This window comes from Pseudoliparis swirei, chromosome 24, assembly GCF_029220125.1.
Source record: "Pseudoliparis swirei isolate HS2019 ecotype Mariana Trench chromosome 24, NWPU_hadal_v1, whole genome shotgun sequence".
NCBI lineage: Eukaryota > Metazoa > Chordata > Actinopteri > Perciformes > Liparidae > Pseudoliparis > Pseudoliparis swirei.
This window is the reverse complement of record NC_079411.1, coordinates 5,438,633-5,460,775: the sequence shown is the minus strand read 5'-3', so window position 1 is coordinate 5,460,775 and position 22,143 is coordinate 5,438,633. Positions and strand designations below refer to the sequence as shown.

The 22,143-nt window shown below is 42.1% G+C and overlaps 2 protein-coding genes across 3 annotated transcripts; both read left to right on the top strand.

Annotated features, from left to right (window-relative positions):
* Window positions 1–12,784: 12,784 nt before the first annotated feature.
* sfrp2 (secreted frizzled-related protein 2) lies at window positions 12,785–15,704 on the top strand. The gene is made up of 3 exons (XM_056409427.1): window positions 12,785–13,383; window positions 13,574–13,654; window positions 13,980–15,704. Exons 1-3 carry the CDS (start codon window positions 12,882–12,884, stop codon window positions 14,282–14,284), a joined length of 888 nt encoding a protein of 295 aa, XP_056265402.1. The 5' UTR covers window positions 12,785–12,881; the 3' UTR covers window positions 14,285–15,704.
* A 2,335-nt stretch (window positions 15,705–18,039) lies between these two features.
* On the top strand, window positions 18,040–22,124 carry tnip2 (TNFAIP3 interacting protein 2). 2 transcript variants are annotated; one of them, XM_056409010.1, is made up of 6 exons: window positions 18,040–18,718; window positions 19,263–19,580; window positions 19,668–19,757; window positions 19,868–20,119; window positions 20,784–20,900; window positions 21,002–22,124. In XM_056409010.1, the coding sequence occupies exons 1-6, from the start codon at window positions 18,404–18,406 to the stop codon at window positions 21,302–21,304; spliced, it is 1,395 nt and encodes a 464-aa protein (XP_056264985.1). In that variant the 5' UTR covers window positions 18,040–18,403; the 3' UTR covers window positions 21,305–22,124. The 2 variants fall into 2 exon arrangements, with proteins under 2 accessions (XP_056264985.1, XP_056264984.1); XM_056409009.1 differs by having other exon boundaries at window positions 18,043–18,718; window positions 20,999–22,124.
* The last annotated feature ends 19 nt before the right edge of the window (window positions 22,125–22,143 follow it).

Here is a 22,143-nt window from a genome sequence, read left to right as displayed (position 1 = left end):
GGTCGATTTCTTCAAGGCTCTTATCGAATTTATTCTTTTTACGTCTTCACCGACTGTGAAGTTTCATTCCAAAGCCATAAAGTACATTTGGTTTAAGGGAAAACAAAACTTCCATACTTCTTGAATATGTCAAACCCAATTAATATTATTTACAGCGAAACGCAGCTATCGTGGGAAGTATTGGAAGACGCTTAATTTGATGTTCTGCCCATTGATATTGCAGCAAACAACTATTTGCAATGTTAAAGATATTTTGGATTTATGTCTACCTGAACGGAGAATCAGAGCGTGTCGTAATCGGAGATTCTCTTGGTTCCCGCCTTGGCCATCGGCAATGTTCACACACAGTTTGAAGGTACTTGTATTGTGTTTGAGTATTTCCATTTCATGCTCTTTCGTAATAATACAGCACTAAATTTGAGATGTAAATATACTTCTTCCTGCACTACTATGATACTATCGGTAAGCTTCTCGTTACTTTGCAGATTTTCGTGACCAAATGTACAATGACCTTTTAAAGTGAGATTATAACTGTTTATACCGAATCGTGATCTGCTACAATTTAAAATGCATCACTAATAATAATATAACAATAGAATGCAAGGCAAGAAGCCATCCAGCATTACAAGTATATTTTCTTTTCACACATGTTTTTGCGTAAAGAAAAAGGGGAAAAAAAGCCTTTTTTCTTTTTGAGCATGACTTTATAGATGGCAATATCAGTCTGTCAGTTGGTCCACCACTTGGGTTAGCGTTTATTTGTGCATGTTTATGAGGGAAATGTTGCAACATTTATTGAGAGTTATCTTTTGTGTCGAATGCTTTGGTTTATCCTGAAATAACCTGCATAAATATTCCAAAATATTGCCTCTACACGGCTTTTCAGAGCCACCTTTTAAGCCTACAGGTGGTTTGATACTTCGCAACCCAATATGCTGCAACCAGACTCCTCATTCACACACACACACACACACATTCACACACACGTCGACAGGCCTGGAGCCCCTTGAACGAGACCGGTGGGGAGAGGGAGGCTTTGTTGGTGGAGGGCAGGGGAAGGGAGGGTCAAACAGGCTTTTGGATGTATGAAGGAGCCTCAAGCATCACATTTGGGTCCAATCAAATCAGTGATGTTTTTTTTGGCCACACTATATAAAACAGATGGACCAGAAATAGGAAGAGTACAAATCTCTTGTATTTAAGCTGTTTGGAGTGAAGAAATAACATTCTTTTTTGCTTCGGGGGCAATTTTCCTTTTTGTTTCCTGAAAATATATATTTGTCCATGTTCCATCCTGTGGCATTTCTTTCAAGTGATGTTCTGCGGTTTTCACTGTCAGCATTCGTCTGTAGTACCGAGTCGTAGCTTGTGTGGCCTTCTGTTAACATATCTCAACCTTTGACCCGCTTGTAATATGAGGCCTAATAGATTTTAGAGTGCGAATGTCACCTTAAAAGAGTGTTTGTGGACATGCAAAGTTGTCCCACACCCACAAGTGACCTCTGACCCCTCAGGGAAGCAGCGGGGGATGAAGTGTGCGCAGGAGGGTGGGGGTTGTTTTAGCCAAAAGGGGGAAGACCGGGCAGGTGCTCCCTATACTGGGGCCTCCGCTCCCAGTATAAGAGGCCTGGTTCTCCCATGATGGATGGGTCTGGCTGAGATGCCAGGACCCTTTGGGGCAGAGTCCACAGCAGGGGGGGGGGCACCATCTGGGAAGAGAATGTCACGGCTGGCCCGAGAGGGGAGATTTATGCCCCAACCTCAGGTTCAAACGGCTGCGTCTGACACAGAGCGTAGACGAGGTGGCGGTGACAGTCTTTCCAATCTTCCCTCTTTTTTTTACTGCGTGTCCCTCAATGTGCGTCACGTAGATGATTTTTTTTTTTTTCCAACGGTCCAGGACGTAGTGTCCAATTTCGCTGGTGGTGCTATAGCGTCGAGAGTCTTTGTCTTCGCCCCGGCTCAGCAAAGTCGACGTTACGTCGAGAGCAAACAAATAAACACAGACGGGCTCAAGCGAGCAGAGCAGAAACTTGTTTTTCCCCCTCGGCACACAAAAGACGCAACACCCAAAGCCTTCCTACCATCCTCCACTCACACTCATGTTCTCAATCCAGCAGCAGCAGCAGCCGTGTGGAATATACACAGGTGGTGAGGAGCATGAGTTCATCCACTGACCAGTGAAATCCCCGTCGGTGAGCTCAGGGTAACAAGAATCAGAGGCCCCGGCAGTTTTTTGATGGGCCTATTAGTGCCTCAGCTGCACGGGGAGGTTGGACGGGAAAGGTATTAAACAATTAGGGCCATAGACACAGATGTGGGAGACAGGGGGGAAAGATTTTGTGCGTGTGTGTGTGTGTGTGTGTGTGCGTGTGCAGGACTGTGCACAGTGTTCCATGTGGAGCTCATTTTGTGCCTTCATTTTGAGGATAATCTGCAGCGTAGACGCACAAAGCATGTGTTCATTTCATCTGTGTGGTTTACTGCCGTGTGCAAGGGCTGTGTCTGTTTCTTGATGTACTTATATACAGTGCAAAAACATATATATACATATATATATATGTATATATATAAAGATATACTGTAGCTCAACTAAATGTGTAGAAACAGACCGCTTCAAACAAGCACAGTGAAGATACAGTTCTTAAGAGACCCGTATTCTTTTAACTTATCTTTACCTTCGCATTGAAAATGCGGAAGGTTATGTTTTGATCGCCGTGTATTTATATATTTATTTATTTATTTATTTGTATGCGTGTTCCTCGCATAACACAAAAAGTATTAAACCGAATCGCATGCAATTTGGTGGGATGATTGGTTATTATCCGGGGACCATTTGATTAGATTTTGAGATCAATCGGGTCAAAGGTCAAGGTCATGAAAAGGTAAAAATCTTCTTTTTACCATAGCACGGTCAATTTCTATCCAATTGGCATGCAACTAATGCCAACATGTTCATAATTCAATGCCCAATCTTGTGATATGCGAAGGTATGCGCTCTACCGAGTGTCCATTCTAGTTTATTCCCTGTGTTAACGTATCTATTGAACCTACAGCAGTATTTATCTAAGAGTCAAATTTAAAGGAATCATCTCCGTTATCTGAGAGCCAATATTATATCATAATATCATACCTTGTGTTATCATGTACATCATGATACTTTAGGCCTGTGGTGGATTAAAACTAGCAATCCACTTTCTTGTGGCCTGTGTTTTCACTCGCCAAAGCTCAACGTTAAATAGAACAATAACCACTTTGTTATTGTTTATATCCATTATACATGCGCCACACCCACCTCAACACATTAAAATATGGTAACCTGGAGTATTGAATGCCGGTTTTATTTTTCCTCAGAACACAATGAAGCTTTTGGTTTGTTTATTTCTTATATTCTATGGTTTTTTTTTAGCAGGGCAGCGCTAACAAAAGGTTTTTCCTCGAGAAGAATAGCAAAACACGTCGAACAAAAGCGCCGCGGCATCTCGCCGCTGAGAGGGTTTGTCACTTCTAGCATCCCGTGAAAAGTCGTAAGAGCGGCCTTAAAACCCAGACGTCACGCATGGAACGCATTAGAATAAATGTCATATTTCAACTTGTGTACACGAAATCTGTCATCCGATATGGGCACACGTAACTTCTGGCGGTACACGAGGCCCCGTTGGCACGTGACGGCTCGATATTACGCCACCACCCTGTGATTTAACCGACCGCCGTCGAGCTTAAGATACGCAAAGATTTAACACAGGCGGTTGAAGATTAGCCCGCTCCATGTTTACGTTACGGTCGTGTGGCCATCGCGGTGCGCTGACGGTGCTCTAAAACACTTCTGTTTCATCCCGGAGCGTTCTGGAAGAGGTTGGGTTTTTTGGGGTTGGTAAAGCCATCGTTTAGTTAAAGTGAGGCCATTTATTTTTAAGTGTATGAAGTGATGTGTCTCCCCAAAGAGATTGGGATAACTCGGGGTCTTTTCCTCCTCCGCCTCCCAGCAGGACTGTGCAGGATTAATGCCCACTGCCTCCGGCGTGTTCCATCTGCCATTAGACAGGAACACACCCACACACACACACAAGGTAATGACGCTACTGTTAGACAACTCTAATGTGAGTCCACTGAGCAATCATAAAGCGCTGGGTGATTCCCTCTGACTGCATTTAGGGTGTTTCCCTGTGTTAGCGCAGTCGGAAGGATCCAGCGTGTGGGCTTTTAATGTTGCCTCCGTCTTATGAACGCAACAGGAAGGCAGCGATGACATGTTTGTGGCTCCATTGGACGATACTTAACGTTTCGCAGTTGGCACTCTTGCAAAAGCATTTACCTCCACGGAGGAGAACACGTGTCTAGCTATGATATAAAGTCTGCAGGGTAATGCAATAAGGATGCCAGACAGTATACGATGGAAAAGATTAAATATGAAAAGATGAGGTACAAAGTATTTAAAAAATAGAATCAAAGTTTATTTAAGGCTGATACAGGTTATTAACTAGAATGGGCACTCGGTAGAGCGCATACCTTCGCATATGACAAGATTGGGCATTGAATTATGAACATTTTGGCATTAGTTACATGCCAATTGGATAGAAATTGACCGTGCTATGGTAAAAAGAAGATGTTGACCTTTCCATGACCTTGACCTTAACCTTTGACCCGATTGATCCCAAAATCGAATCAAATGGTCCCCGGATAATAACCAATCATCCCACCAAATTCCATGCGATTCAAGAAGATTTTGACCTTTTCGTGACCTTGACCTTGACCTTTGACTCGATCGATCCCAAAATCTAATCAAATGGTCCCCGGATAATAACCAACCATCCCAGCAAATTTCATGCGATTCGGTTTTAAAAAAAATGTGTTATGCGAATAACACACATACAAATAAATAAATAAATAATAAATAAATACACGGCGATCAAAACATAACCTTCCGCATTTTCAATGCGAAGGTAATAAAGCTGCAGCGTTTTAGGCTAAAGTGGCTTATGCTGAAGAAATTATTTAAGAAGTAACCGTATATGGACATTTTTTGTCTGCTGCTCCAAAAAATGTCGCTTATATAGTTTATATAATGTCCATATAAAGTTATTTGGGATGTCGGGGGTCTCAGGATGAAATTACTCTTAACTACATTTATTTCAGTAGAATTGAGTTATTAGTCTTACTTGTATTACACTGAGAGGAACTCAAATAGTTTACAGTGTCAGGGAGAAAAAATAGTAGTGAAAAATGTAATAATTCCCTTTGAGATGAGTTTTTTTGTCATGCTGCACTGGTTTTTGAATGAAGATAGATGAGCTTTAACGGCTTTGTCTCCTTGAAAACTGAAGAAAACCAACTGCAAGTCAAATCTTGTTTCATGGTTCGGAGCGGCGGGTTTGAAGTTTGGTGAGCGGAGGTTATCCGGAGTTTGGGCTGAACTCGTGTGAAGTCTGTTTTCTCTTCTCAGCTGTACCTCCAAACTAAATGTGTCCTTTTCGTGGTGTCACAACTGTGAATGAATACCAAACCTTTATTTACACTTGAGCCCGCGTCTGGTATTCCGGGGGTCGCTGTGGGTCACTTGCTTAACCCGCTGCCACGATCGCTAAAATTAAGAGGGGTGTTTTTTTCTTTTTCTTTTTTTTCCAACCCCCCAAATTCCTCTGATGAGGGTTCGTGAGATTATATTTCACAACATAAACTGTCGAAAGGCAAATGACTTATGGGCTTCTGCCAGAGTTGTAATTTGTTCTTGTCATGGAGAACTTGTCTTTCGCAGGAAGTAAATTATTTAGAGAAAAGTTGACTTTGGAAATTGTTATACAAACTGTTGTTTATTTAATCATAAATGAGATAAAAAAAGAACCAAACGGACAATTACAATGAACAACCAGTAAATCATCACATTTTCAAGAAGTGCATGTTAAGTCAGTAAGATAAGATAAGATTTTACTTTATTCATCCCCAGGGGGAGATTTCTTGAAGCAGCTGCACAACATTTTCTTACAAATATACAATTAAATTAAATTAAATAGCAGGGCATATTACATTTAAGAATTTAAATAATAAAAGAAATGAAAATGTAAAAAATAAAATAATAAACCAACTCAAACTCAAGGTCCAACAGCACAATACAATTTCTTTTTTTAAATGCAACATTGCAGATTGATATCCAGGACCCTCATTTATCAAACTTACCTAAAACCCTTCAAAATGACACTTGAAAATGCTCTAAAAAGCCAAATTAGGAAAAAAAATAGTTCTTTGCAGCGTGTTAAGAATAACAAACATTTACGAAGCTTCCACACAGTGAAAGCTAGAGTAATCTTCTTCACTATATATAATACAAATCTAATGCATATGTAATACACATGTAATACATGTGTAATACATATATGCCCAGAGCAGGAAAAGCCTCTCATGGACAATAAGGAGTCCAGAAGATTCTACAAAAACAATGTCATTTAAATTTTTGAAACATTCATTTTATTTGAGCCAAATGTTTCAGTAGTAGTAATTAGTCATTAGTAATATGTTTAATCAACAACATTTGAATCAAAGGCAAACATAGCAGCTAAAACCAGCCATTTTTTAATTATTCCTATCGCTTCAGCTAACATATTATTCATCACCACCAGTCAAATATATATTTTTGTGATCACCTCCGTTTCTGTGCTGTATTCATTTAGGATCTACTCTGAACTTCAAGAGGTTTCAGTCTTACGCTTGTCGTAGGGGTAAAAGTTTAAAAATAACCTTTACTCGTATAAAACTTGACTTGAAACCTCTTCATGAGACCAGCAAACTGCCCTCACGGAAGATAAAACACATATTTGAGTTAAAACCAGATTCAGTTGGCGTTCACCTCAGCGCAGACCAGCGACGTCTGCTCCGAGAGGAATGTGCGAAGGTGACGAGGGGCAGGACCGCGGGGCGCCCCGCGCCCTATGGGGTGATCAGGTACGGGTCATTCGGAAAACACTTCAGTGACGGCAGAGCTGCTTGTACTTTTGTCTAAGTTGTAAAATATCCCCCGAGAGCCCTTCACAGTGTGAGTCTTCCAGCTTGGGTTTCGGTCAGGGGTCAAAGAGCCGGGCCCTACAGAAGGATCTGCTTGTCACGCTGATCCAGGGACAGCCTGCAGGCACAAAGCCTCCTGGCTCACTGGTTCAAACCACTGTTTTTGGACTATTGACAATCCTCGAAATACTGAGTTTTTGTTTGTAATAATTATCCGTATGGTGGTCATCACAAGCCAATAGAATCTTTAGTTCGACATTTCGGGAAATGCATTTATTCGCTCCCCCGCCCCCCCTAAAAAAGGAAGCTATAATACTTTGATGACTGAATAATGAGCTGTAGAGGTGCTGCCAGGCGGATTGTGTTATCTTTGGAGAGAGCCTGTTTCCAGTATTTATGCTAAGCTAAGCTAACAGCTGGTGGTTTATACTCATCACACAGACATGAGGGTTGGATCACTCTTCCAGTGGTGTAATGTAACTATATATGTGCTCACTTAAAGACAATTTTGGATGTATTTGTACTTTACCTGAGAATTTGTATTTAATGCTACTTTATTCTTGAACTAAGCCAATATATATATATAATATATATATATATATTTATATATATCTATCTAAATATATATATATATATTTGTTTTATATATATATACATATATATATATAGACATATATATATAAATAAATATATATATATAAATATATATATATGTGTGTGTGTGTTTACCTACCCAGTAGTCGTCTATATATGCCTTAAGAAAGCATTTACAATTAGCTCCACCTTTAGCAGCTGCAACATTCTTGATGCTTACACATCAATGCATCACAAATATCTTCCTTTACATATATTATTCTGAAATGGGGCAGAATGAGAACCGTAGCTTTTCGTACTTTGAAGGTTGCTCAATAAAAAAGTGAGTATTAATATAGCTGCAGACAACTATTTGCTCTGTAAAGGGAGAGAGTTATATAACCTGAGCAGAGAATGAAGTGACTCTCCCTCCGTGTGTGTTGCTATCCGAGTTTCTCCATGCTTTGTTTTAAGCAGGATTTTTAACACAGTGGTTTTTGCCACTTTCACCTAAAGTAAAAGATCTGAGTTCTTATTCCACCTTTTCTTCTTCTTTCATCTTACTCTCAGCAAAAATCCAAGTCAGCATATGTCAAATTATTGCTTTCCATGTCTCAGAAATGGCTGATCACTGAACATTAAATCCTTCTATTTCAATACTACGATGACAGAGAATACATCTCTTCACGTGTGTGTGTGTGTGTGTGTGTGTGTGTGTGTGTGTGTGTGTGTGTGTGTGTGTGTGTGTGTGTGTGTGTGTGTGTGTGTGTGTGTGTGTGTGTGTGTGTGTGTCCACTCCTACGTACAGTGCCCACATCCCGAATCTCCATGTGGTTATCCCAAAGTCTAGTCGAGTTGCTACTGAAGCCCCATACTGAGTCAATTAGACCTGGACAATAGGAACATCAATTACGCCAAGCAGGCACAATCTATATGTCTCCGGAGCTCTAATGACATTAATTCCTCTTGGATGGGATACATTCTTTCCCCAAATGTCAACGCAGGAGCCGTGATTGAAGTTAACAAGCTCATTAGTGCACTTCAAGACGATGTTCAGCGCCGTACGGCTGATCCATTCGCAGTCAAGGGGCCGAGGAAGACGAAGACTACTGGGCCGAGCTGTGAAGGCTTTTTTATTCTATTATTATTCTGGGCTACTAAATAAACCCTATGATCCACATTTTTTGTAATGATGCCATCTTTTAAAGGATAAGTCTGGCATCGTTCTGCATTTTACTTAAGAAGCATAACCATCTCTCAATGCTCTCCGACTTTTCCAGCACGTCTATGTCGCTCAGCCAATTCCTTCATACTGAAGACATTTATCCTTCAAAGTGTGGTTACACTTTTAAAGGAGGCTCAGTAATCTCATAAAACAGCTGGACACTGACGTTTTTAGTCCACATTACTCAAACGGGATTAAATAATGCATTTCTCGGGGACTGTTTTCATCTGCGGATGAATACACAATTGGTGCACTGGCGTGTTTACGGCAGCCGGATGTCGTCTGTGGGATTGATTCCAAATAAACGAAGATGTCTACATTCTTGGCGTTGAAGGACAACTTCAACATTATGATTTTTCATAGTTTTTTGTTGAAGAATGGAGGTCTGCAGTACGACAGAGAGGAATCGGCTTTGACCGGACGGGCAACGCTCGTTCACTTCATTGTCGGTTTTTGGATTTGTTTACGCTCAGACAAATATAGACTATCACCAGATGTATCTTTTGATCTGTTATTATCAAATTTAATTTAGTCCAAATCACAAGATCTGGTTTGGAGCTGGGTTGCCTGTCTGTATAAAAATGAGTCTCTGGGGAATCTAAAAAGAAACAGAGACGGTTTGGTTTACATTAGAGTCCTGGTGGCTTTGATGCTCCTCACACTGAGTCTTAATAAATTGATTCCTCAAAACATTCTCACTGGGGGTTTGGCTTTCTTTTGATCCTCCACCATATATCTTCTGATTGCTTTTGACAGTATAGCACTGTAGACCTTGATTCTTTATTTATTTATTGGTTTGAAAATGAAAGAAAAAGGGTAAAGGGTTAATGGTAGTGGAGGGGAAAGACAAAGAACGAAGGGGCAACAGATGGACCGCTAGGTCCAACAAGCTGCGTCTCATTTTCACACAGAGTCGTAATGAAAACCCGCTGGGGTGACTTTAAGCACAGGCCCAGGATCAGCTTACCTCTACCCCGGGACCCTAACTGTCTGTGAAAGCGTCTTGTTAATAAAGACTGGATGCTATCTGTGTTTGGAGATATAACGTCTTAAGCTCGATCCGATCTGCAGTCCATCTCCACGATCCGTCGTCTTTGTCTCTTGCAATCGTCAAAAAAAAAACACGAGCTGGCGTATCCGGAGGATGTATCACTCCGAGTACTTTGACGCAAATGTTTTAAATATATATATAAAGCCTCGACGAGTTTATTAAGAGTCTGCACACGCAGCTCAAGAGTGTGTTTGCAGCTGATCACATTTAGTAGCCCAAGGTTAGCATGTGACCTGCCATGCCACAGTTTAGCCAGCTGACCCGCCGCTCAAGCTAAAGGGAGTCCAGTTGCAGGTTAATGGGGGGGCGGCCCTTAAATGGCCGGATAAGTGTTTCTACAGAGACCTGAATAGAATGAACACACTTTAAAGGAAAGGGGATAAGAGGGGGAGAGCTGCCCTCTAAAAACAAGTTAAACCTCTGACACAGACTTGAAGTCCCTCCTCTCGTGCTCATTCAGAGCCTCTCATTCATTTGTTTCTGGTGCCAGGGGCGGGAAAACCGTCGTGACAAATGATAATTGCCGCCGCGTCAACTTTGCGGAATGACATCATTCCTTCTCAGAGTATTAGAAACCGCCGGGCGGTGTTTTGGCAATCTAACAGATCCTTTTCGAGCTCACGGATCTGTCACTCAAACTGCAATTCCTGGATCGTATTTCACGTCTCGCTGGTACCTGAAGCTACACAACCCCCCTCCAACACCAACGCCTCCGCACGCAGCCTCATGTTCTTACGCTCTGAACGCCAGCTCAATCCTGACGAGCCGGGAAGACGGTTTCTCTTAAAAAGAAGCTATACGACTGGTAGTTTTCAACACCGTGTGTGTCGGAGAGAAAAAAGATGTCACGCGTCGTGATGAGTTCCGCCAACTCCTAAATTCCTGCAAATCTACTGGTTAGATTCACTCGCACAACTCTCAGAGTCTTGGTTTAAGTCCCCCAAAATACGATGATGAGGCGAGGCGTGGATAGACGCAGAGGTGCACACTCACTCACTCACGGACACAACCGTCAAAATGATCCTCATGGTGAAGATAATTAGTCAGATGCTGGAATTACGGTATTGAAGCCGTATTGTATCTGGCGCCAGTCTCAGCGCTGTAGTTTTCCTCTCAGTTGCTGGGTGTGAGCGATACACACAGTGGGTACGGAGAATATTCAGACTCCTTTAAATTTCAGACCCTTTGCTCAGCATTGAGTAGAAGAGCCCTTTTGAGCTAGTACAGCCATGAGTCTTCTTGGGAATGATGCAACACGGTTTTTTTAAGGGTCTGAATACTTATGACCATGTTATTTCAGTTTTTCTTTTTTCATAAATTTGCTAACATTTCTACATTTCTGTTTTTTCTGTCAATATGGGGTGCTGAGTTAATTAACGAGTAATAAAATTAACTTTTTTGATTTTTAGCAATGGCTGCAATGAAACAAAGAGTGAAAAATGTAAAGGGGTCTGAATACTTTCCGTACCTACTGTATATATATATATATAAATATATATTTATAAATATACGTATATATATATATATTTACGATCAATGTCAGTGGACGAGATCACGAGACAGCATGGTGCTTCAGGCTCCTTTGTGAGTTAGGAAACACTTGACAAAACAATCCAACACCTCATTTGAGGGTGCAGCACTTTATTCACTATTTCTTTACGCCATGTTCACGATCTTTCTTTAAATAAGTTCTGGCTTGTTTTTCTTGCGGAAAGGAAAAGAAGCGGGGTCTCTTTCCAAAAAAAAACCCCGATCGTCTTTGTCCGGTTCTGCAAAAAAGAAATGTGGCACACCTCGAGCTATAAACTCTAATCGCAGGTTTAATTCAGGGGAAATAACCTTGCTGTGTTTTCTATTCAAGTGCTTCTCTCCGCTACTTAAAACACGTGACTCGCTAACCTTTTTTGTGAATGACTGAACCAACTGCTGAGCCGGTTCTGAGAGACCTGGCGACACACAGGCATTAGTGTGTGAGGCTGATGAGTTTCAGGATAGATAAATGCCGATCAATGCGTATTACTTCCGCATTTTGCTATTGAATGTAGCATTTTGTTGTCTGGCCCACGCGGCAGACGTCTCAATGACACACATCTCTGAATCTGTGAAGAGTAAACCCCACAATATCGGAATGTCTAGAAAGCACAAAGGGGTAAGTGGGAAAATATGTTTCTGTAATTTGGGTGAACTGACCCTTTTAGCAAGAAATTCCACAAGGATCACATGCGAGATTTAAGTGTTCACTGGTTTTCGGAGCAACAGGGTCAGGCCTGAGAAGAACCACACCGCTGTCTGCGGACCAGACTGTAGCTCAAGGGGGTCTGAGAGCGGATAGGAGCCAGAGCCGCAGCTTTGGTTTCACCCCTGGGTGTGCTGAGTGGAGGTCTGCTTCTCACACCAGGGCACACCATATTTCACCGTGTGGTATGAACCTGCAGAACCTGCCCAGAGGTCTTCACTGCTGAACCCCCTAATGATGGGAAATGAACGCTCCACTGAGCTCAGCTAAATACCCCCACTGACAACATCTCCCAACTATTTACAGCACTAAAAACAGCACGGCGGAGGGATCACTCGGGATATATATCGCTGTTGATTCGGGCGTAATGAGGGAAACCTGTCAGACATAATTTGTTGTGATTGCCACGAAGGGCGGGAGATGAAACAGAGGGGGCAATTGTTCAGAAGAAGAAGAAGAAGAAAAACGTCTGGTGATAAAACACCATGAGTTCAATTAGAAATAATAATAAAAAATACCTGTGAGACCCAGAGGAGCAACAAGGGAGAATTTGAGGCCTTTTTTTCTTCCTGGGACTCTGGAGACACATTTATCTTCAGGTTCACCTGACATGAGGAAACCAAGTGCTGAATGGATAACCGGTGTTTACGCACAGCATGCAGACTCCTCCCAGACTCGCCTGGAAGAAAACCTCTTGGAACAGAAGCTGCTGGCCACTGACGGAGACTCCATCCACGCTGACTGGTGCTCAGCAGCCTCGACTACGCGTTTACACTTTGCAGGGTTTTTACGCGCACACAATGAGAGCCTTTATTTCCACCGTGACGGTGTTGTGGGTCATGACAATACCTTGCATGGAAGCTATCCACGGATTGTACAATTTCGGACAGCATGAGTTATTCTACAAAAAGAACAACTGCAAGGCGATTCCGGCAAATCTCCTCCTGTGCAACGACATCGAGTACACGGAGATGCGCCTCCCGAACCTGCTCGGACACGAAACCATGAACGAAGTCCTGCAGCAGGCTTCGTCTTGGATCCCGCTGGTCCAGAAGCAATGCCACCCCGACACGAGGAAGTTCCTCTGCTCCCTTTTCGCTCCCGTGTGCCTGGACGATCTGGACGAGCCGATCCAACCGTGCCGGTCTCTGTGCGAGAGCGTCAAGGACGGCTGCTCGCCCGTGATGTCCGCGTTCGGCTTCCCTTGGCCGAAGATGTTGGACTGCGACCGTTTCCCACTCGATAATGACCTGTGCATACCGCCTGCAAGCATCGACAACTTTGTGCCAGTCACCAAAGAAGGTAAGGTTTCGTGAAACTGTGTTTTAGGAGCAAATTGAGCCCCCCAAGTGTTGTGCGTAATTCATGTCGTCCATGTATCGCCCCATCTTCCACTGTGGTCACATCTGGATATGTGTGGCCTACTTATGCTCCTTTCCGGTTCCAATGTGGTAGATGATATCATGTTCAACTAATTTAACTTCTCGTTTAGTGCCCAGGGTGTGTGATGCTTGCAAGGAAACGGATGAAAATGACAACGAAATTGTCAACAACCTGTGCAAGAATGACTTTGGTAAGTACAGCCGCCTATTTTATTAGTTCAAGGTGATGCTCAGGGGGCCCCGAGAGGTCACGAATGGAGGTTGGAGGAAGTTACAGGAAAACTTCATCGTTAAATGTGTTTCATTCACACACAAAAAGAGTAAAGAAAGAATGAGTCTTGTGAGGATTCCCCTATTCACTTTTTATTTGACCTATTACATGCATTGTAGCACTAAACCATAAATAGGCCTTCTCATCTGGCTTCAATTTTAACATGTCAACAAACAAAAAAGATGATCTTTATACAGATTTTGTGAAAGCACAATCTCTTATTTTCTCCCCTGCTTTGCATTCAGCTCTGAAGATCAAAGTTAAAGAGATCTCCTACATCAACGGGGACACCAAGATAGTGCCGGAGAACAAGAGCAAGACCATTTACAAGCTGAACGGCGTGACGGAGCGTGACCTCCGGAAGACGGTGCTGTGGCTGAAGGGCGGCCTGCAGTGCATCTGTGAGGAGATGAACGACATCCACGCCGCCTACCTGGTCATGGGCCAGAAGATGGACGGCCACCTGGTCATCACCTCGCTGAAGCGCTGGCAGAAGGGACAGCGAGAGTTTAAGAGGATTTCCCGCAGCATCCGCAAGCTGCAGTGCTAGGAAGCGAGGGGGGTCGGGGGAGGAGATGGGGGGACTGCATGTGTCTCTATTGAAGAAGAAGTTTAGTTGATCTCTTTCCAGAGTTGTCACACAAGTTGCCAGTTGTGGTTCATAGATTTCTATCTAGATTCCAGCAAAGAGGTTTCTTTGGTCCACCTTAAAAAAAAAAAAGCAATACAAAGCAAAAAAAATGAAAAAATCTACAATTATAATTATTTACGCTCATACGCTCAAGCTACATTCGCCATTCACTAACCCGAACCCAGGCCACAATATTCATATTATTTTTAAGTGTCTATGTATTTTAAGTAGGGCACACATTTACATCTGGTACAGGGACATAAGTGGTGTATGGGGAATTGTAGTAATATGAGATTTTTGTTTTCATCCATTGGTTTCCATTATTTTTGCACTCAGTGAGTAGTGAGCGTCCCCCAGTGGCCAGTATTAAAAGTGATGGGTCTTCTCCCGGGGAGCTGCCTTCGCTGTCACCTCAGTAATTGCACTCAGCTGGCCTCAATGATCACTGATTACACGGTTAGAGTGAAAACTGACAGAGTTTTGAATACAGGATTTTAAAAACCATTGACTCTATAAAATGCAGATGTGACTTACTTTTAAATCCCGGCCGGGTGGTGATATTAAGGCGTTTTCCTTTTCACCTCTGGTATTCCCTGGGATTTCTGTTCTGCTTCTAAATAATAACCTAAAAATTTACTTTTTTTATTTTTCATGGGGGCTTCCTCATAAGGTGACATCATCGGCAGTTGTTTTGTTTAGGATTATTAAAAAACTCCTAAAAGGAATAAACAACATCACATGGGTCAAATGCCTTACATTTTTAAACAACTATGAGTTTGAAGTCTTCGTAAATAAAACTATTTTCTCACATAGTTCTACATATAATTACTGATTTCATATTGTGTGGTGCATGTTAGATGAAGCTGTGATCCCAGTGTGCGTAGTGTGATGTTCAAAGACAAATATGTTTGTGTTTTTGTATTCCTACCGTTTTCTCAAGCAAAAAATGAGAGATAGCTGGCTATATTCTCTTCCTGTTCTACATTTTAATACTCTTGAATCATTTTATACGAGTCACTGCATACTTTTCTACCACAGTATGATACAACTAATATTTTTCTACTACAGGCTTTCATATTTCAGTTAAATGTTTATGTTGAGTTTGGGTTTGCATCTTCACGCTGTTGCTTCTTTTACTATTATTAGAGGATGAATATCTGAGTTATGGTTGGTAGCATTGATTTAATGAGCACTAACTAGTGAGGCGCCTATAATCAAGTGGCCCTGCGTGCGTGTGCGCAATGTAAAAAGTATGTCTGAAAGTATCACTGTGTAAATAATATCAAATACTGACTTTTATTCTTGTATAGTTTCCGGCTATTAAAAGCTGCAAACGTCATGTTTTGAAGTGGCTCATTTTATTGTTGTATGTCTGTGGCAGGAAATCAATATACTCACTAATAAAAACAAAATAACACAAAAAGAATCACGGCCACAGTTTTAATAATGAAAATAAAACTAGTGTATAATTTTAATGAAACAACTCCATCTAGTGGAAGTTATTGGTCAAATCTGGTCATGGTAAGAATTGGATGCAAATGAGGCATTGTATTTATGTATTTATGTATTTTTTACTGGCATATACCATAACAAATACCACTGAACCTTGGCTTATAATACTAAATGAAGCTCTAGCCTTTCCATACAAAGAATTTTATAACTCAAAAAAGGCCCATTCATTATATTTACCCGTATACATTTTAGAAAACTTCCCCTCGTTCTTGTCTCATGTTATTACTTTTAACCTTATTTTGGCTGGTAACATATGAAATCTTCCAATTGTTACCAAAAAGGCACAGTCAAAAACAAATTTGTAAAGATGAAACTCAGGCCTTAACTCATGATTACTTTCATAATTGACTCTTCATATCTGTAAATGTATGCAAATAACACATATTTAACAAGTTATATAGTCTCACTTGCATATTCAAACAATTTCAGAAAACTTGTAAAATAATTGTCTTCATGGAAGTGATCACTTGGAGAAGTTTTATAAAGATAAACTCTCTCTTTCTCTTTCTCTCTCTCTCTCTGGTTTTACACACTTCACACGCCTTGATTCAGGCGTCTTCACACACCTTGAGGTCACATGACTTCCACGTGAACTCAATGACTCACCTCTGGAGCCTGTGTGACATTATTGTATGATTCACCCACGAATCCCTGGGACTCCCCACCGGCCAGCAGAGCTGATGAGGCATCTTAAAAGAATGCTAGAGGTATTCACACTCATAGGTGCTCATATCTAGGTGGGTCCTTACACTCATAGGTTCTCATATAGGTCCTTACAAATAGTTGCTCATATATAGGTCCTTACACTCGTGCTCATATCTAGGTCTTTACACACATAGGTGCTCATATAGGTCCTTACACTCATAGCAGGTGCTCATATCTAGGTCTTTACACTCATATCTAGGTCTTTACACTCATGGGTGATCATAGTCTTTACACTCGTAGGTTCTCATGTCAAGCTCTTTAAATGCATAGGTGCTCATAGGTCTTTACACAAATAGGTGCTCATATCTATGTCCTTACCCTTTTATGTGCTCATATCTAGGTCTTTACACTATAGGTGCTTATAGGTCTTTACACTCATAATACAAGCGGCGCATGGGGAGGAAAAGTGGACCAGGAGTTTCTGTCAGACCGGCCCAACAATTTTCCTGGATGGACACATGAAATAAAATGATACTGGCTGTTGTAACACAACTCAGATGGTAGGCTATAGTTTGCTGGATGAATATACTTAAGGGCTAGTATCATATGGTTACTACAGAGCCTTCAGGAATGAATGTCAGCAGAGAAAGACCATGAAAGAAACAACAACTAAGCTGAAACGTGTAAATCCCTTACAATATTCATGGTGAGAATAATACATGATTGTATTGTAATATTCTCAGCATCAAGCTCAGAGCAGAGGTCCTGACTGTCTGCTAAAACATGATGCATTATCATCGTCGGTTGTAAAAATATCAAAAAGCATTAAGGAATGTCATTAATAGTAATTTATAATACTGTGCAAATATCACCAAGTACCTTGCGGTAAACTAAACTACCGTGATGGTACAATGGGCTAATTCTTAATATAAATAATCTAACAGAAATTATGCTTTCCCCAATATTTAAGAAGACATAAATATATGGACATGCCCCCGCGGGACTATCGGGAATTAAAGGTCATCGTAACATGAATCAGACTATCAGCTCCGATAAAAACGACACACACCGGTGTGTCCGCAACTGCGCAACCCAAACGGCTTCAGATTAATTACTACGGGAAGCGACCGCAATTATGATGCCTTCACAAATAATGGGAGAAATCAGCATCTCCTGTGAGTGTGGGGGAATTTGTTGTGACACTCGGGCGGAATGCGTGGAAACCCTGTAAACTAAAATAATGAAATAGTACTGTGTGCGCTTCCCGTCCAAAACATTCGCTCATACTTTTAGGGGACTTAATATATAATTGTCGGAAGTTATAATGTAGACTACAATTTGATTTCCCCCCCCCCGGATGGGTGGCTTGGAAATGTTTTAAATTCACCTTATTTTGCAAAAATCCAACATAGGAACCTTTAAAACATTTGTGTTTATATTGCTATTAATAAAGCTTGGGTTTGTTGAACAATCGCGCCTCTCGCTTTCAAGTGTCCACGTTTACGACTTTCATGAACGCAGCACCACTATTTATTTATGTCTTCTTCTTGTTTCTTCCTCCAGCCGTTTAGCGGTAATCTAATTTACAACTTCTTTTAGCTCGTATTCCACATTTTCTTTTGTGTGTGTGTGTGTGTGTGTGTGTGTGTGTGTGTGTGTGTGTCTTTTGAGAGCAGGCAGGGCTCAGTTTGACGAAGCTCGAAAAAGTCCGCGGGGAAGTTCCCTAGGAAATCCCCCTAGACGGCGCGGGGATATTATTGTGCGCCAAAGCGTCGACACAATTGACCTCCTCCGGTCCGTGGCGAGAGTCGCAGAGGGCTTGTTGTCAAATGCTGGATTACGAAAAGAAGCGAACCTCCTCAACGCAAAAACCCCAAAGCAATGGACCGCGTCGCTTCGAACGCCTCGGATAGCGCCGCCGTGAAGCTGCGCAGCTGCAGCGCGCTGAACACTCTGCACCACGAGACGCGCCAGGAAATCGAGCTGCTCAACAAACAGATTTGCGTCAAGGACAATATTATTGCGGATTTAAAATCGAGGCTGGGCAGATATGAGCGCATCTGCATGGCCGTGGGGGACAACGAGTCGGTGGTCATCGGGCCGTCCAAGTCTCTGCTGGAGAGCCTGTGCAAAGAGATCCTCAAGCTGAAGCAGAAGCGCAGCGACGGGGAGCTCAAGGCGTCGCGACAGACGGAGGTAGACAACTACATAATAGTTAATAATTAGTAATGCAGTTTGATAAATGGTTTTGTGACGATGCTCCGTGGATTTGAGTGTTTTGTAGTCAGTGGAGTCTAAAATAGAAAAAAGTTAGTACAGTGACAGGGATGGTTTTTAATGTAAGATTCACATAGTCTCTTGGTTAACAGCTGATACGCTTTAAACATATTATTATTATAGCTTAGTGTATTATTTTCAAGTGTAGACGTGTGTGATGTTGTAGTGTTGCAACTTCCTCCTAAATACAAGTACTTATGATTGAGATATTAGATATTAGAAGAAATATTGCAAGCAATGATCAGCATGACAGATTTTATTTAATCCATGTTTTGTGTAATTAAAATTAAAATTAAAATAAATCATCATATAATATATATATATATAATATATATAATAAATAATATGTATATATATATTATATATATAATAAATAATATGTATATAATATATATATATATAAGATAACACATTAAGAACCGATGAGGCCGTGGAATTAATCCCTCCATGCCTTCCTCCCCAGGAGATCCAAAGGCTGACCGTGCAGCTCCGAGAGAAGGAGCTGGAGCTGGAGAGAGTCAGGTGTCAGCCGGACCACGAGAAGGACCAGGAGGTCCACCGGCTGCGGGCGGACCTGGGGGAGCGGGAGCGGGCCGAGGCCACGCGGGCCGTGCTCTGCACCTCCCTGGCGGAGGAGGCTGACCAGCTGCGCGGCCAGCTCGGCGTGACGGTGAAGGTGTGCCAGGAGCTGCTGGCCAGGCTGGAGACGGATAAGAAGGGGGGAGGAGGAGGAGGAGGAGGAGGAGAGGAAGATGTGGCTCAGCAGCAAAAGTCGAAGGAGGTGCGTGTGTGTGTGTGTGTTGAATAGGCCTTTATTGACTTGTGCGTTAGCTCTGTTGTAACCTCTCTGTCACCATTTTCTCGACAGATGCCGGAGTCCTCGGACGTGAGTGGTGCGAACGCCCAAATCTCTCAACTCCAAGAGGAGAATCAACAGCTAAAGCAGCGAGTGGCATATGTAAGTCTTTCAAGGACTAAACGTATATGTTCCGCTGAAATAAAGAACAAAAATAATAATTTATAAACGTGATATTAACGTATAAATGTATTCAACCTCCTTCTTTTTAGGTCCAACGTCTGAATTCTCAGTGGCAGAAGTATGACTCCAGCAGGGAGGACTACATCCGAGGGTTATGTCAGAGGCTGAAGGAGACCTCGGGGCCGGGGCTCGGCTCGATAAGCACCGGTTTGCTTCAACGGGAGATTTCCCGGCTCAACGACTTACTCGAGGAGAAGATGAGCGAGTGTGCGCGGCTGAGTGACGAAGTGGAGGAGATGAAGAGGCACTACAAAGAGCGCATCCAGACTCTGGAGCAGCAGGTCTGTGCCACCTCGTCTTCTCTCTACACATATATATATATATATATATATATATATATATATACACTACCGTTCAAAAGTTTGGGGTCACTTAGAAATGTCTTTATTTTTCAAAGAAAAGCACTATTTTTTCAATAAAGATAACATTAATCAAAAATACACTCTATACATTGTTAATGTGGTAAATGACTATTCTAGGTGGAAACGTCTGGTTTCTAATGAAATATCTCCATAGGTGTCTAGAGGCCCATTTCCATCAACTATCACTCCAGTGTTCTAATGGTACATTGTGTTTGCTAATCGCCTTAGAAGACTAATGTCTGATTAGAAAACCCTTGTGCAATTATGTTAGCACAGCTGAAAACAGTTATGCTGGTGATATAAACTATACAACTGGCCTTCCTTTGAGCTTGAAGTTTGAAGAACAAAATTAATACTTCAAATATTAATCATTATTTCTAACCTTGTCAATGTCTTGACTATATTTTCTATTCAATTTTCAATTCATTTGATAAATAAAAGTGAGTTTTCATGGAAGACACAAAATTGTCTGGATGACCCCAAACTTTTGAACGGTAGTGTATATATATATATTACGCTACATTGAATCAGGCAAACGGCTCTTCAGGCTTTGGACTAAATGTTGTTTCTGCCCCTCCATCAGGTCCTCATCTACGCAGACGACTTTAAGTCCGAGCGCGCCGACCGGGAGCGAGCACAGGGCCAGATCCAAGACCTGAAGGAGCAGATCTATCAGTTGAAACAGCAGCGACACAAAAAGGTGAGACGACGGCCCTCGAAACACGATAACATGATATTGCACATCCGGCGTCGCCTTGTGCGCTCCTTTACAGCGTCCGTAACCCGTCTTGCCTTCAGCAGGGAGCGAGCAGAGAGAGCAGAGAAGTGGTGGTTCCCATGTGCCGCGTGCACATCGGGCACAGGATCACCCCGCGGCGACACAAGGACTCTCCCGACTCTCCTCTGTTGAGGACCGCGGCCGAGCTGCAGCAACAGCCCGCCGCCGCCGCCGCCGCCGCCATCGCAGCGGCAGCCACGCCGAGCCCCGCGTGGAGCGAGCGGCCCGGCCTCTCGGAGCTCCAGTGCCCTCGATGCTTCGCCACATTCAGCGACACGGACGCCGCAGAGTACATGAACCATTGGGAAGAGTGTGCCAGAATATAAAAACGGAGCGGAGACTCGTTTTTTTCTTTTCTTTTCTTTTTTTTTTCGTGCGGGGGGAAAAGACACTTATCACTCGCTGACGGTAATCGAACACTGAACGGCAGCACTACACGGCTAAAAAAACAACAAGCAGAGTGGAGTTTCCGATTCGGAGAGACTCGACTACAAATGAGACGACTGACTTGAGACGTTCGTTCGTCGCGGAGCAAAACTGCACAACCCAAAGTTCCCCCGGTGCAGAGTCCGGTTCTGAGTGTTCTCCTGTGGCGCTGCAGGAGATTACTGTGGTGGGAAAGTGGATGTCAAAGCAATATATCAAATATCATATACCTCAATGTGTCCAATTACAAACCTGTTTGCACTTTCTTGACATTTTAGCCAAAAACTGAATCGTAGAATCGTACGATTTAAGACGCATAAGCTTCTTATTTTGAAAAATGTGGTGCTATTATTATTTTTTTCTTTACATATTCTGTCCTGTAAATTATATATTCTTAACGAGAGATTTTAAAATATATTACTATATTAATATTTATTCATGTTGCATACATATTTGAAAAGGGCAAAGCATTTTAATGCAATGCTTTTGATGCCTTTTTGCCACCAAAGCCATGAAATATTTGTTTCCTGGTACACTTTTAGGATAAAAAAATGTTTATATATTCTAACTGGAAAAAATATATGCTTTTGATCCTTTTTTTTTTTTTATGGCGTATGTAAAGATTGCATCCCAACTGACAATAATATACAGATTTGTGGAGATCCTGTGCCTGTTTCTCCTGAGCCACATATTTTTGTAATAAAATACTGTTTACCCGCACTTTTTTTTTATCCTCTGG

What these genes read in the sequence shown, in the direction of transcription:
- tnip2 (XM_056409009.1), top strand. Translation starts at nt 18,404, where the DNA reads ATGGACCGCGTCGCTTCGAACGCCTCGGATAGCGCCGCCGTGAAGCTG. An exon ending in TCCAGACTCTGGAGCAGCAG is followed by an intron (nt 20,120 to 20,783) that starts GTCTGTGCCACC and finishes CCCCTCCATCAG; the next exon opens with GTCCTCATCTACGCAGACGA. An exon ending in AACAGCAGCGACACAAAAAG is followed by an intron (nt 20,901 to 20,998) that starts GTGAGACGACGG and finishes TCTTGCCTTCAG; the next exon opens with CAGGGAGCGAGCAGAGAGAG.
- sfrp2 (XM_056409427.1), top strand. Translation starts at nt 12,882, where the DNA reads ATGAGAGCCTTTATTTCCACCGTGACGGTGTTGTGGGTCATGACAATA. An exon ending in TGTGCCAGTCACCAAAGAAG is followed by an intron (nt 13,384 to 13,573) that starts GTAAGGTTTCGT and finishes CTTCTCGTTTAG; the next exon opens with TGCCCAGGGTGTGTGATGCT. An exon ending in CCTGTGCAAGAATGACTTTG is followed by an intron (nt 13,655 to 13,979) that starts GTAAGTACAGCC and finishes CTTTGCATTCAG; the next exon opens with CTCTGAAGATCAAAGTTAAA.